A 14,825-nucleotide genomic window follows, 5' to 3' on the forward strand; every position below is an offset into this window, starting at 1 on the left:
TTCATTGTTTTAAAAACGTGTGGAGGACTCTCAGTTTAACGCTGAAATGAGGAATTGTAACAACCTGTTAGTTCTGCTCCACATATCTGGACCAGGTCCCTGAAAGCTGCAGGTCTGCTGAGACCCTCAGCTCCTCTACATCCAGATTGAAGACTTTTCTGTTTGCTGTTGCCGTTAATTGAACAAGATTCAAGGATATCAATACAATTCTGCATCTCATTCCTGCATTTTATTTCTTTAACTCCACTGCAATCTTTATTATATTTCTTGCTTTTTTACTGTTTTCAATGTTTTACCGAATGTTCTTAATTGTTTTTAAATCTTGCAATCTTTGCATTATGTTTTTGCTGCTTTTAAGTGAAGCACTTTGAATTGCCTTGTTGAAATGTGCAATACAAATAAACTAGCCTTGCCTTGTCACAACATTGTGCATTTTCCCTTCTCACCTCACAGCTCAGGTTAGTTTGGAGCAATAGTCCTGCAGTGGATACTACCATATTGGTGCCAAACTGGTACAATATTTAGACCAGTTAATTTTGGTAAATTGAAAACCATTTCCTTCACTGGAAGCCAAGTTTTTATTTACTTATATTCAAAAGATTACAGGAAGACAATGAAGATCCCAGAAAAAAAAAGTACACCTCCCAGTATTGCTGTTGGGTGAGGCCTTGGCGGCACAGCACCTGGGAGACACTCTCAGGGTGATCTGGGTACTGCTGGGTCTCCCTGACCCACGTCACCTGCATTCCACCGTCGTACAGAAACAGAGACGTGGCAGCTGTGTTTGGGTCTGAAAGCGTGTGTCAAAATTGGATGTCTGGTGCCAACAACTTCTCTCGTTTTGGGAGATTTATCCTCTGATCACACGCAAAGTACAAGCGCTGCGATTGCAATCACAGGGGAGTCCCTCCGCTAACACACAGGTTGAGAGGACAAGAACTCGCAGACACAAGTTACACCTGCTATGTGTTATTTTTAACTCGAGTAAACTGACAAAAGCATAACATTATAACAATATTATCAATATTATCATTTCAAACGTCAGCGTACATGCAGCAATTATGAGATCCCAGAGCCATATTAATGACAATAAAGCTGAATCTGAATCTGAAGAGACAATTAGCCAACATATTAAAATAAGAAAAATTGCCACACAGAAAAAGACACAAGACACAGACGGACACACGCAAGCAATGGAAAGTATCATTTACTTTATTTATGAGGCAGAAAAAGAAAGAAAGAAACCAGATTCACATAACCCACACTGTCAGTTGTACAGATATATCTCTACCCTGCCATCTGTTGGACAAATGACAATAGCTCAAGCAAAAAGTAAGTGGATGGGCTGAACGGTCACATATACAGTATATGTGCAAACAATCAAAACGAGACTGAAACTACAATTAAACTCAGACAGAAGACATGATTCAAAACTAAATGTAACCATTTGAAGTAAGAGGTTTTACATTGTAAATTGAAGAGCTCCTTTAGAGGCTTGATTCAGTTTTGAAACGATGAAGTCATGCATTACTTAAATAAATGTCGCAAATCAGTTGTGCGACTTCCTACATCAGAATAGTTTATTTGAGGAGTTTCAGTCAGGATTTAGAAAACACCACAGCACAGAGACAGCACTGGTGAAAATTACAAATGACCTCCTAATTGCATCAGATAAAGGACTCATCTCCGTACTGGTATTATTAGACCTTAGTGCTGCGTTTGACACCATTGATCATGACATCCTATTACAGAGACTGGATCAGTCGATTGGCATTTCAGGTACCGCACTAAGTTGGTTTAAATCCTATTTATCAGATCGATCTCAATTTGTATTTGTAAACGATGAAGCCTCGATGACCACCAACGTTAATCACGGAGTTCCACAAGGTTCTGTGCTTGGACCAATTTTATTTACCTTATATATGCTTCCTTTGGGCAACATTATCAGGAAACACTGCATAAACTTTGCTATGCAGACGATACTCAATTATATCTATCGATCAAACCAGAGGAGACCAACCAGCTCGCTAAAATTCAAGAATGTCTTAAAGACATAAAAACATGGATGACCTGCAACTTCCTGATGTTAAACTCAGACAAAACTGAAGTTATTTTACTGGGCCCTGAACACCTCAGAGATCAATTATCTGGTGATGGGGTTTCTGTAGATGGCATTTCCCTGGCATCCAACACCACTGTAAAGAATCTTGGCGTTATCTTTGATCAGAACTTTTTTTCATCTACGTAACATTTCAAAAATCAGGCACATCTTGTCTCAAAAAGATGCAGAAAAGCTGGTTCACGCGTTTGTTACTTCCAGATTAGATTACTGCAACTCCTTATTATCAGGCTGCTCTAATAAGTCTCTTAAATCCCTCCAGTTGATCCAGAATGCTGCAGCTCGTGTACTCACAAAAACTAAGAAAAGAGATCACATTACTCCTGTATTAGCTGCTCTGCACTGGCTCCCTGTAAAATCAAGAATCACATTTAAAATTCTTCTCCTCACCTACAAAGCCTTGATTGGTGATGCACCATCATATCTTAAGGAGCTTGTAGTACCATATTGCCCCATTAGAGAGCTGCGCTCACTAAATGCGGGGCTACTTGTGGTTCCTAGAGTCCTAAAAAGTAGGATGGGAGCAAGAGCCTTCAGTTATCAAGCTCCTCTTTTATGGAACCAGCTTCCACTTTCAGTCCGGGAGGCAGACACAGTCATCTCATTTAAGAATAGACTTAAGACTTTCCTCTTTAATAGTGCTTATAGTTAGGGCTGAATCAGGTTTGCCCTGGTCCAGCCCCTTGATATGCTGCTATATGTTTTATGCTATATGTTTTAGGATACACTGAGCACCTATCTCATCTTCTCTCTCTCCTTATGGATGAATTTACATCTCTCCATTGCACCTTATTAACTCTGCTTCCTCCCCGGAGTCGTTGTGACTTCACGTCTCATAGGGTCCGGTCCATTGGACCTGGAGGTGTCTGATGCCTTGTGAGCCGGCCTCCCGCGTTGGCCCTGCTGATGCGCCTCCTCTCTACCTCCTTCTGTTTCATGGATTGGAGTTCCATTCATACATTGTCATATTCATGTAATGTGTTTATGTAACTTTGTAAATGCTGTTCATTCTGTACACATGACATCTATTGCTTCTGTCCATCCGGGGAGAGGGATCCTCCTCTGTTGCTCTCCTGAAGGTTTCTTCCCTTTTTTCCTTTTTTGTCAAAGGTTATTTTTGGGGAGTTTTTCCTGATTCGATGTGAGGTCCTGGGACAGGGATGTCGTATGTGTACAGATTGTAAAGCCCGCTGAGGCAAATTTGTAATTTGTGATATTGGGCTATACAAAATAAACTGAATTGAATTGAATTGAAATGTGATAGGTTTTGTTTTTGTGTAAGGGAGTCCAGTTACAGACGTGTTTTTTTGACCTGATCCTGAGCCTGCTGCTGCCAACAACTACAAGGCTTTTGTGTATCGTCTTCTGCCCACATTACAGATTGTTGCTGTTTGGCACAAATGTAAAGAGAACGAAAATAATATAAATACAAAATACAGAACTCACAATTTCTCAGTGTTGATTTCAAGTAGCATAATGCATTCTAGTCCACTCCAGGTAGATATACAGTTTATACACATATTAATAGATACAATGATGTTTTTTAATTATTTAACAAGACACGTGGCCTCACTTCCGATATTTACAGTAATTTTCTTGAATCAATTTTCTTGTCATTTTTGGTCCATTGGGAACAAATGAATAGATTTACACCCCAAGACACCAGAAATCCACAAAGACACTCATCTCAGAGATGGATTGTTAATCATCCAGTTTACAGAGCAGAGTTCAAACGAACAGAGATGAGCTTCACACCTGCTTCCTACAGGTAGTTGTATCTATGAGGATCCTGTAAGTCATAATTATCAGATACTCATAATTATGACTTAGCATCTCATTATTATGAGATACTATCATAATTATGACTTTTTATCTCATTATTAAGACTTTTTATCTAATTATTATGACTTTTTACCTCGTTATTATAATAATTTTTTTACAACAAACTTTTATTTTATTTTTCTATTACTGTCAGAAATGGGCTTCCATATATCCCCATCGAAGAGGATGTAAAGAAACTAATTTGGTTTTAAAGGCCTTTCTCCGAGAGAGAAACCTTTTTTTCAGTTCAGGCAGATCGTCGGGCAGCTGCTAATGTTTCGACAACACAGAAGGGTCCTTCGTTTAGCGCCAGTTTAGATTTCCTCCCTCGTTCTGAGAGATGGTTGCGGAGACGACAAGACATGTTTCATGTATTATTGTTATAGACTACAGCTTCTAACTTGTACATTACCATTACGTCACGCGTCATGCTGATTATTGGCAAACAAACAACACATTGACCGGTTGGACGTCGTTGTAAACTCCGTCAAAAGCTGCATTCGAGCTCGCGAAAGACACAAACCTGTGACACCCGAGGTAAGTTGGCTGTCGTTAAACAAATACATAAGTGGAAATTCATATTTTAAAGAAGGTATTGGATGAACGTTTAATTTAGTTACTCACAGAAGAAACGAGCGGTGTCCACGACTCAGTTGTTGTACACGTTGAACTCGATGACAGTTTAAAGGGGTCCTGGCTTCTCTCATACAGGTTGCCTCAAGCTGAACATGAATCTCAATACTTAACATATCTCTTTATTTAATATATTGAAGGTATATATATATATATATGTTGTACAGTGTAATGCTGGTTGAATGACATGTTTGGGGAACATTTGATTTAGTTATTGGCATTCCAACATGCATCAGAGCTTTGGGATCATGCAGTGAGAGTGGGTGAGAAACATGATGTAAATTGCACAGTAACATGTGACATTTAACTGGAAGAGTGCCAATAAGAGAGTGAAACTGCAACAACATGTATAACACATTGACAGCTGTTAACCTGTAATACAACATTATTCAATATGGGGTTGGATCGTAAATGGGGAGATTTGGAAGTATCAGAAGAAAGGACAGATATGCTCAAATTAATGTAGGTAAGCGGACCCTGAGATATACAGGACATAGCGCACTTTAATTAGGTGTCAGTTCTACTTTAAAACTGAGACAGTCTTGAACAGTTCACTGGAACATTTAAAGTTGTGTTTCAAACTCTTGTTTTTTTTTGCGAGAAAGCAGTCCAGCCATGCAGATCTAGGTTTGTTTTCTCAGGTCTACAATTCATGTTATTATAAGAGCTGCCAAAGTAGTCTTTCCTTCACGTCACACAATAATAACTGTCTGCCTTCTTGAAGGTCACCAGTTCGTTTGAATTCGGCACCACTGTTATCATCTCTACAATGGACAGTGAGTATCATGGGATTTCAAACATCTTCGAGTAGAGCTTCTTAAATGGGTCAAAACACAAGATGACTCATGTCGTGTCTGTCCAGGTGAGGATGATCTGGACATGTTGACGGCGTTGCTGGCTGAGAGTGAGGGAGTCCACGGAGAACAGGGCCGTCAGGAGCAGGCAGACGACTTGGACGGCCTGTTTGACGCCGACGGCGACGAGGAGGACGAGTACAAAGAGGGTGTCGAGGAGGAAGGGCCAGTCGTGAGGACGGAGGATGCCGTGTCGGATCTCTTCGGGGAGGTGGATGACATTGAAAAGGAAGAGCAAGACGCTAAAAGAAAAGGAAGCGGTGAGGAAGCCTGCGAGAGCCTGAACAGGTCCAGGGTGGACTTACAAGGTGTGTGCCGCTGATCTCTCTCCTCTATTCTGAGTCTAGTTGCTGGACAACATGTGTGTTCAACCGTATTTAAATGTCCGCCTTCCTCAGACGAGCTGAGGCGCATGCAGGAGCAGATGCAGCGGTTGCAGCAGCAGCTGGAAGCGAGCCAGAAGGTTTCCCCCTCATCTTCCGCTCCGGTCCTGACTGCAAGGAGCTCGGCCGATCCCAAACCAATGACACCCAAACCAAAACCCGCTAGACCGCCGACCTCCAAACTGACCCCGGCCAAACCGGCTTCTACCACACAGAGGGCCAAGACACAAGCAGGTAAACATTTTGTTGTTCACCATCCACAGCAGTGGACGAATTCTGAACTCCACTGGCCACGTTTAACTACTTTTTCTACACATAATGTACAGAATAAATTGATAAAGACACACACAAAAAAAAAAGTTGTTTAAGTTTTCTTGCCTTCTGACAGCAGCAACATCTTCATCCACTCCGGTCAGCGGAGGAGGTCTGAAGCTCCATGAGTCTGCTGACTTTTTTGATCAGCTGAACAATGCTGACTCCTTCAAACGCAAACCCAGGGTCGCTCACCATACCAAACCCAGCACATCGCCAGGTAGTTCTTATCCTAACGCAGTCCATTCATGAGAACCAGAGGTACTGAATTCTGTCATTGGAAGTCCAAGTGTATTTCTGTTCAAAAATGTTACTTGTGCACGTATTTGAGTGTATTTTCTTTACTATTTTCTCGTCAGAAGACAGAGGTCCACTGATGGAGATAAAGATTGGCAGCACCTTCCAGCCAGTAGAGAGCACCAGCAAGGTTTCCAATCCTCCGCGTTCATCTCCGGCCTCTCAGAGCAGACCTGCCGCATCAACAGGAACGCCCAAACCTTCTCTTCCTCCCCTTCCTAAAGATGTGGGTGTTGAGAAATACTCAGGACTGCGGCTGAGGTAAGGACACCAAAGAAATGCAGGCTTTTTACAAACAAACATCAGCAGCCGAGGGTCTCATACACACAAACAAATCCATGTCATTTTTTATATATATATAATACCTACATTGTTTCAGTCTGAATCTGGGCTCTTTTTCGTTTCAGAAAACCACGCGTTTCCTCCTGCGAGATGGACCGCAAGATGGCCGACCGCCGTCGGATACGTCTGTCGGAGGTGCCGGAGCGTTTGGCTCAAGAGAAGCTGGAGGATTGCGACTGGGTGACCTTCGCTGTGCTGGTCAACAAGGTCACACCACAAAGCAACAGCAGTGTAGGTCTATGCTTAAACCTCCCATCCCTGGTTGTGAATCCAACAAATTACCCCTATCCGTCTTTCAGGAAACTGTACGCTATCATACACAACACTAACGCTGAATGTGTTTGCTCCTGTGGAGCTCTGCTATTTTGGAATTTGTTTACGGCGACATCCCCTCTATGTTTGTTAGTTCCACATGTAAAACATGCCCCTAGCAACTCAGCATTAGGTGGCAACCTCCGGTTCTGCCAAGTGAAGCCAGTGCCGAAGCGTCTGAAAACGCGCATTCTCTCTACTGGCCAGAGGGGGGAGACTCCCTACTTCTCTTTTGATGTGAACATTGTAAACATGAGTTTATGGTCTCGACCACTAGTTCAAGTCTTCGTCAATAGAGCACGATGCTCATTTAGTAAAATCCTTTTAGATTCAAATAGACCATAAAACGGAGTATGCTTTATTACGATTTTGGTTTATTTATTTGCACAATTCAAGCAATACAATTAAAAAATAAACAAACATAATAGAGATAAATGAATATCACTGTGCAGGAAGAGGCAAACAGCCAACTGGACTTATTTGAATCCTCCACTTATATAAACATAAACTGTAAGTTAAAGAAATATTAACATCAGAAATAGTAAGAATCCCCCGTTTCTGAAATAAAGGATCGTGGTGCAATCCTAACAAAACGTTTCTGGAGGACTAACATTTTTTGCAGAGAAGTAGGAAAAGTACTTGCCCAAACTATATTACAATATGAAAGATAAGGATAAATTAAACTGTAATAAAGAACAAGGAGACAGTTTGCAGAGACAATATGTCTAAACCTCCTTATGATTCCAATAGAGTTGTTTATTTTTCTACTAACACAGTCAATATGTTTACTCCAACTTAAGCTTTCATCAATAATCATTCCTAAACATGTTGTAGATGACACTTGAGGCATCTCAAGGGATTCAATTTTAATTTGAGTTAAATCCTTCGAACTAAATGGCCGTTGTTTCATTCCACAGAGACATTTTGATGCTGCCTACATTTTAAATTCATACTTATTGGTGGATTTCTTGTTGTTGTGAGAAATGGCCGGATGTATACTAGATTAGCAAGAATTTCTTCCATGCGATGTGAGCTTAAAGTTTAATGAGCTTAATGTAATGTAAAGGACATACGCCCACCCCCCCAGACTGCATTGCGTCTCTTCAGACTCTCCAGTAGCAGACTGTTTGATGAAATGATGGCGAGGTACGTTAAGGTACATTCAAGAGCCAGAAAACACCGGAGCTCACATAAAAGCATTTAACACCAACATATTTAATCATTTAAATTTGAAATATTACTGTAAAATACTGAATTGAGTGGAAGAGTTGGTATTTTTGCGAATTTGTCCGCCTGTTGACTGAGCGCATCCTCTCCCCGCAGGGCAAAACCTTCAGCATCTGGAAACTGAACGACCTCCACAACCTGGATGTGTTTGTGTCCCTGCTGCTGTTCGGCGAAGTCCACAAAGAGCACTGGAAGACGGAGCCGGGCACCGTCATCGGACTCCTCAACCCGAACCCCATGAAGCAGAAGGAGGGTTACGACGGGGTGAGTGGACGACGTGAGCTGTGTGTGTGTGTGTGTGTGTGTGTGTGTGTGTGATGTACATGCAGAGGAGAGAGGCCAAGCCGGTGTTTCTCTTATTACTGTTGCAGTCATTTTACTGTTTCTTACATATGCATCAGAAACGTCTTGTCCATGTTGAGAGCCTCGAGTCATTTGCACCAATCAGAAGTCACATCTTCACGTGACAGAATCTGAACTAAACATAATAAAGATGCTTGTAATTACATTATGTCATAGTATTAAATGATATATGATTGAATAATGGTGGAAATCACACGTGTCATTGAAGACACATGGAAAATGAGAGAAAACGTTAAATGTCCTGGGAAATGATTTCAACATTCTCTCACATTTCCTTCAGCTGAGTTTAAACTACATCATTATTCTGCCATCTGAAAGGCTGAAGTTATGTTCAGGATCATATCAACCTTCAAATTGTAGTTCGTGAACAAGATCATTTTGGTTGTGGGAACCTTGAACAACCCCCCAAAGTCACGCCACATGGTAGAACATGCAGGCTGGATGGAATTGCGTAGCATTGCTTTGTGGACAACGTAAACGGATAAACAGTTAAATAATGTTCGCTTGGTTTAGCACGTTTGGTTGCGTTGCTCGTCGACGTGCTTGCTGGCTGCAAAGATTGGCGGTTTGTGATTGAACATGTGTGTTGGTCATTTGGAGAGACACGTGCGTATTTCTGTGTGCAGTTAACAGCTTTGGCTTTTCGACGCCACATTCCTCTCGTTGACATCTGTCATGTCGACACTGGCGACCGTACAAGCTATTTTCACCAAATAGCGTTATTATTAATATTATCACTTTACTTTGTTGAGAAGCAGCTTATTTTTAAGGGGCAATGAGCCACACACAATGTTGCATGTCCCATTCATTATAATCAAAGACACACACACACACACACACACACACACACACACACACACACACACACACACACACACTGTCCTCACTCAAACTGACCTCGGTGTGAATATTGATCAGTTTATGTCTCATAAAGAACTCATTCCCCTCATGAACTGAATGATGTTTTGCTGTGGTTCTCTCAGGTGATGTTTGTCTTTGGTATCAAACGTAGAACTAACTTCCGGCAACTTTGTCGTACACCTCAAAGTCTGTTTCCAGGTTTTAGCAAGTAGGGAGAAAAAAAGAAGGTTGTTGTGGCTCCAGTGAAGTGCGATGCATGTCCTCAAGTGATGTCACTCGAGTCAGTATCAGTTGGGTCTGAACTCTGAATCCGAGGTCGTGGAGTTAGCGGCTAATAGCATGCACACCCCAATTTCTGACTAGACTGTCGCCGTTTAAGTTGCATTGTGGGTAATGTAGGCACCGTATTTTGACACTGAAGAGAAATACAGATTTTGCTAATACAAATAGGCTTATCAATGAAAGCTCATCGCTTCGATAATTCATTGGCTGCGGATGTATTTGAAAGATTTTAGAACTTTTTGTATTTCTGCTCAAAAAAGACTATTTGTTTTGCATACATGAATAATAAAGCAATGTCAATTATTTTCTTAATTCATTCTCTTTTCACGCAGAATAATCAAAAAGAACCGATCGGGAGCTGAACCGATACGCAGTATCAATAAGAGTAATATTATCTATAAAATCGCTACCCATCCCTGACATGGTGACCGTTATGTGACACTTTTTTCAGTTCTTCTTTTGTTGTTGTTTTTTTCTAAAACTAAAGAATTTAACCAGCAGCTCTTTCAAATGTTTAAGTTTCAATACTGACATCTTTTAAGGTTGTGTTGCACACAGGGCTGCAACAAATGTTTATTTTCATAATTGATGAATTCACCGATTGTTTCTCTGTTTCTTTGGTGTATAAGATGAAAAGTACCCATTTTAATTTTTCAAATGTAATTACAAATTAAAAAAAGGCAATGCAAGAAAATATTGGTTTGTTCTGGAAACATTTGCTCAACTATTTACATTCTAATTGGTCACAGCTGTGAGCGGATTCAAAACTAAAAGGATGCTTTGAACGTGTGCAGGTGAGCCTGACGGTGGATAACCCACAGAAGGTGCTGCTGATGGGGGATGCTCAGGACTACAGCACCTGCAAGGCCATGAAGAAGAACGGAGACCCTTGCTCTCAGATCGTCAACATGGTGGGTCCACCTGTGCCTTGCTCAATGACTCAACCGTACTTCTAAATCCATATTCCATATTCACGTCACGTCTCACAGTCTCCGTGTTGGCCGTTCGTCCACAGTTCGAGTGCGAGTACTGCCAGTATCACGTCAAGGCCCAGTACAAGCAGATGAGCTCCAAGAGGGCCGAGCTGCAGTCTGCGTATTCCGGCAAAGCTCCCAACGAGGTGAAGGTGAAGGGGAAGGGCGGCAGCTTGAGAGAGCGGCTGTGTCAGGACGGCTTCTACTACGGCGGCGTGTCCTCGCCCGCCTGCGCCGCGTCACTGTGAGTGGTCGTCGTTTAGTTCACAAGTTTTCCACAAACCGTATAATCGGAACAAATAAAACTACTACTTATAATAAAGAATAATGAATACAGAAAAAAGCAGTCAACTCCTACTGTTTGTATGCAAAAGAAACCTCGGGAGACAATTGGATTCTGGCGGAAATTCTTCTATTCAGCGCTTTTCACGGTGTGTGTTGAAGTCGGTTTGTGCAGGCCGACTGCTCCCGTTGCCAGGAACACGGGCAGGACTGGGCAGGAGCTGAGCTGCCCGACACGTTCAGTAACAAGTCTGTGTGTTGGTTGCAGGACATCGTCCAAACCGAACAAACCCGTCCAGAAGACTCTGGACAAGCTGTTTGTGAAAGGCGCCGCTCAGCTCGTCGATCAGGCCAAGAGGCTGGGTGAGCGCCGACGCTCTCTCTCTGACACACACTCGTAGGCAAAACACCTCAAGGCTGTCGGTTGACCCGATTGTGTCTGTTTTTTTTCTTTCTCTCTCTTATTTATTAGCCATGCAGTCCGGTGAAGTTGCAGGTTGTTCAAATGAATTTAAGAGCCTGTTGTCAGCGCCAACCCCCGGAGCTCTGCAGCTGAAGAAGCACTTGGCACAGGGCAGCCGATCAGGTACACGACCTGGAAACATCCCTGTGCCTTTTACGGCTCTGGCTATGAATTAATGAATGACTTCTTTTTAAAAGGCAGGTCCATTAGTATTATGTTTAGTTTAAGTTTTATATACAAGAGAAGCATTCCTAAAAACTGTGTCCAACGCGACCTGATGTATGTTTCACTTGAAGTGAAAACCTTGGCAAGAATGAAGATGGAGTTATGATCAAATCTTATCATATACTTATCAACTTGCCGGTATTAATAAGGTTTCTTCCTGAACTCTCATGCATGCCTGTAATTAGTTGGTAATTTAAAGGACTATTTCAGACAATGTCCAGTGATATACATTTTCCCATGTCAATATTCAACTCCGCCCACCGCCCTTTTATTAACCTGTCATACATCTTCAGCCTCCAAAGACGCAGCTGCAGCTCCAGGTCAGTCCGTCTCCGCCTCGGACCTGCTGAAGCAGCAGAAACAGAGTCAGCGGGAGTTTCTGCAGAACCGTCGGCGGAGGGCGGGCGAGATCCAGAAGATTAGGCTGCCGAGCTCAGCCGGGCCAAGTCCCGGGGCGTCGTCCTCCTCGCTGGACCGGGGTGGTCTGATGTCCCCGAAATCGGCATCGGAGGTCCCCGAGGCCACGCAAAGCCCCGCGGCTCCCCACGGCCCCACCCTGGGCCGAGGCTTCACTGAGGGGGAAGACATCCTCTTCTTTGAGAACAGCCCGCCCCCGGCGGCGCCCGCCCCCAGCGCCCTCAGCCTGTCAGCCGCCAAGCTGGCCGCCATGAAGAAGCTGAAAGCCAAAGGGACGGGGCTCAATAAGGAAGACCCCAACGCTGTGAAGAGGAAGAGGAGCAACGACAGCGAGATTAGCGCCCGAGTGGAGAAGAATCTGACCTCCCCCAATGGTACACAGTGGAGAACAATTCTAGATATTGTACTTGACAGCAGCTCACATAAGAACATCATTCACCTAAAGAAATGTATTCGTGACTCGCCAATGAGTGTGAAGAACCTTTTAGCTCTTGATTTGAATTCTGCATTTATATCGTATATAAAAGGACTTCTTTGTCCCTCGTTACGACTTGTCTTCTTACTTCCTGCGCAGGCGAATCGTCCGGCAATGAGGAAGAGGAACCGTTCCAGAAAAAGAGGCGAGAAAAGCTCCTTTACATCCAGTCCGAGGGGTTTCAAAAGATCCTTAACGCCAAATCTCGCCACGATGCGGCACTACAGGCGGTACGACGAGTTGGAACTTAACCATGTGCATCCGTTAAGACTAGTTCTACTAGGACCCGCTTTGAATTTAAAGCTGTTAGATGTACGGTAGATCTGATCTCCCAATCGTTTCTGCAAATCCAGCTGCATATTAAAACACTGTTAAGTGTGTTTGAATGAAGTCTGAATCTCCTCTCTCTCTCTCTCAGGCGGAGTACCAACTGCAGGAGCGCTACTTCGATCCGCTCGTGAAGAAGGAGCAGATGGAGGAGAAGATGAAGGGCATCCGAGAGATGAAGTGTCGTGCCGTTAGCTGTAAAAAGGTACTGAGTTGAACTGACACCTACTTGGTTCAGATATGTATAAATACGTAAGCATTTATGAGATTTATCCGTCCCTCGGTCAGAAGCAGGAAAAGTAAGCCTGTATTTTCCCATGCTCCTTTGCTTCCAGTGTAGTTATACCTACTTCAAGCCGGCAGACCGCTGTGTGGAGGAGAATCACAACCTGCGGTGGCACGATGCCACCAAGCGTTTCTTCAAATGTCCCTGTGGACAGAGAGCCATCGCTCTGGACAGATTGCCCAACAAACACTGCAGGTGAATATTATCTTTCCATGTCCCTCTCTCTCATACCTTTTTTTAAGTTGAATCAACGTGCACATTAGAACTGATGTTTTTGTTTTGACCATTTCAGTAACTGCGGTCTGTTTAAATGGGAGCGTGATGGGATGCTGAAGGTAAAGTCTCTCTCCGACTCGCAGATCAGCTGCCGTGTCGTTGTGGAAGAAAGCAGCGCTGATGCTCCCCTCCGCGTTTTTGTTGCAGGAGAAAAGAGGCCCGAAGATCGCCGGAGAGCTGCTCCAGCCTCGAGGAGAGGAGCACGGCAAGTTCCTCAACAGCATGAAGTGACGGCACCGGGATTTGTCTTACGCCTGCAATTTAAATGTCTCAGTAGCAACATTGCATTTTTTTTATGAATTATGTTTCTAAAGTTTGATGTGTTATTGATTATGGAGATTTGAATGTGATTTTATTGGATACGCTTTAAATAAGATTATTAAAGCGATAAGTTTCATGTCAAATGTCTGTTTTCTGAGAAGCTGACCACACGGGTGCAGAGCTGGGAAGTAAGGAATTATATCATATTTAACCCCAACGTTTTTTTTTTAAATATTAATTTCTCCGCAATAATACGGGACAGAAATACGTTTCAACTTCTAGAGGATTCGATCGGGTTTCCGCTTCCATTTCCTGTATGTCTGAAGACATTTTCTGAGGGGAAAAAAACAAACAATGAAGACTCAAGAAATCACAAATGATGATTTGAAAACAAACACTTTCTAATGGTCATTTTTCATTTGCACACACTCCATGAAGCTTTATCTGCAGTATGAAGTCATTTCTCAGTCCCAATTTTATCATGTTGATGAATGGTGTGACACCACATTTCTACTCGAAAAACTATAATACAAATTTGCATTTAGTACCCTTAGTCGAGTGGCTTTCAAGTTGTTTGTTTGCAGTGTTTGGGTCGATTAACCCATAAGGACCGGGACACATTTCTCCTTCAAGGAAAATTATGGGGGACATAAAACAGATTAAATAGACCACATAGAACACATTTCTGACATTGTTTTCAAAATAGTGTCAAATATCTGAAATGTTACATGTCATCATTGGGCTTTACTGGTAAACTTTTTGTATTAATAATTTAATTAATATCACAGGATTTCTTTGTTTACATTTGTTTTAATATGCTTTAAATTGAACAATATAAAATCCATCCATCCATCCATTATCACCCGCTTATCCGGGGTCGGGTCACGGTGGCAGCAGGTTCAGCAGGCCGACCCAGGCTTCCCTCTCACCCGCAGCACTTTCCAGCTCATTCTGGGGGATCCCGAGGCGTTCCAAGGCCAGCCGGGAGATATAATCCCTCCAGCGTGTCCTCGGTCTTCCCCGGGGCCTCCTA

At 42.8% G+C, this 14,825-nt stretch overlaps 1 protein-coding gene across 3 annotated transcripts; it reads left to right on the top strand.

Moving 5' to 3' along the window:
* Window positions 1–4,228: 4,228 nt before the first annotated feature.
* mcm10 (minichromosome maintenance 10 replication initiation factor) lies at window positions 4,229–13,935 on the top strand. Of its 3 annotated transcripts, none has more exons than XM_034526716.1 (18): window positions 4,229–4,477; window positions 5,298–5,349; window positions 5,436–5,735; window positions 5,826–6,044; window positions 6,199–6,342; window positions 6,482–6,680; window positions 6,827–6,992; window positions 8,397–8,564; window positions 10,601–10,717; window positions 10,822–11,024; window positions 11,331–11,425; window positions 11,535–11,648; window positions 12,044–12,541; window positions 12,742–12,872; window positions 13,061–13,174; window positions 13,305–13,450; window positions 13,548–13,590; window positions 13,679–13,935. In XM_034526716.1, exons 2-18 carry the CDS (start codon window positions 5,343–5,345, stop codon window positions 13,760–13,762), a joined length of 2,748 nt encoding a protein of 915 aa, XP_034382607.1. In that variant the 5' UTR covers window positions 4,229–4,477; window positions 5,298–5,342; the 3' UTR covers window positions 13,763–13,935. The 3 variants fall into 3 exon arrangements, with proteins under 3 accessions (XP_034382607.1, XP_034382609.1, XP_034382608.1); XM_034526718.1 differs by having other exon boundaries at window positions 4,262–4,477; window positions 6,485–6,680; XM_034526717.1 differs by having other exon boundaries at window positions 4,262–4,477; window positions 6,202–6,342.
* The last annotated feature ends 890 nt before the right edge of the window (window positions 13,936–14,825 follow it).

This window comes from Cyclopterus lumpus, chromosome 23 (genome assembly GCF_009769545.1).
Source record: "Cyclopterus lumpus isolate fCycLum1 chromosome 23, fCycLum1.pri, whole genome shotgun sequence".
NCBI classification, from domain to species: domain Eukaryota; kingdom Metazoa; phylum Chordata; class Actinopteri; order Perciformes; family Cyclopteridae; genus Cyclopterus; species Cyclopterus lumpus.

What these genes read in the sequence shown, in the direction of transcription:
- mcm10 (XM_034526716.1), top strand. An exon ending in CAAACCCAGCACATCGCCAG is followed by an intron (nt 6,343 to 6,481) that starts GTAGTTCTTATC and finishes TTTTCTCGTCAG; the next exon opens with AAGACAGAGGTCCACTGATG. An exon ending in AGAAGGAGGGTTACGACGGG is followed by an intron (nt 8,565 to 10,600) that starts GTGAGTGGACGA and finishes GAACGTGTGCAG; the next exon opens with GTGAGCCTGACGGTGGATAA.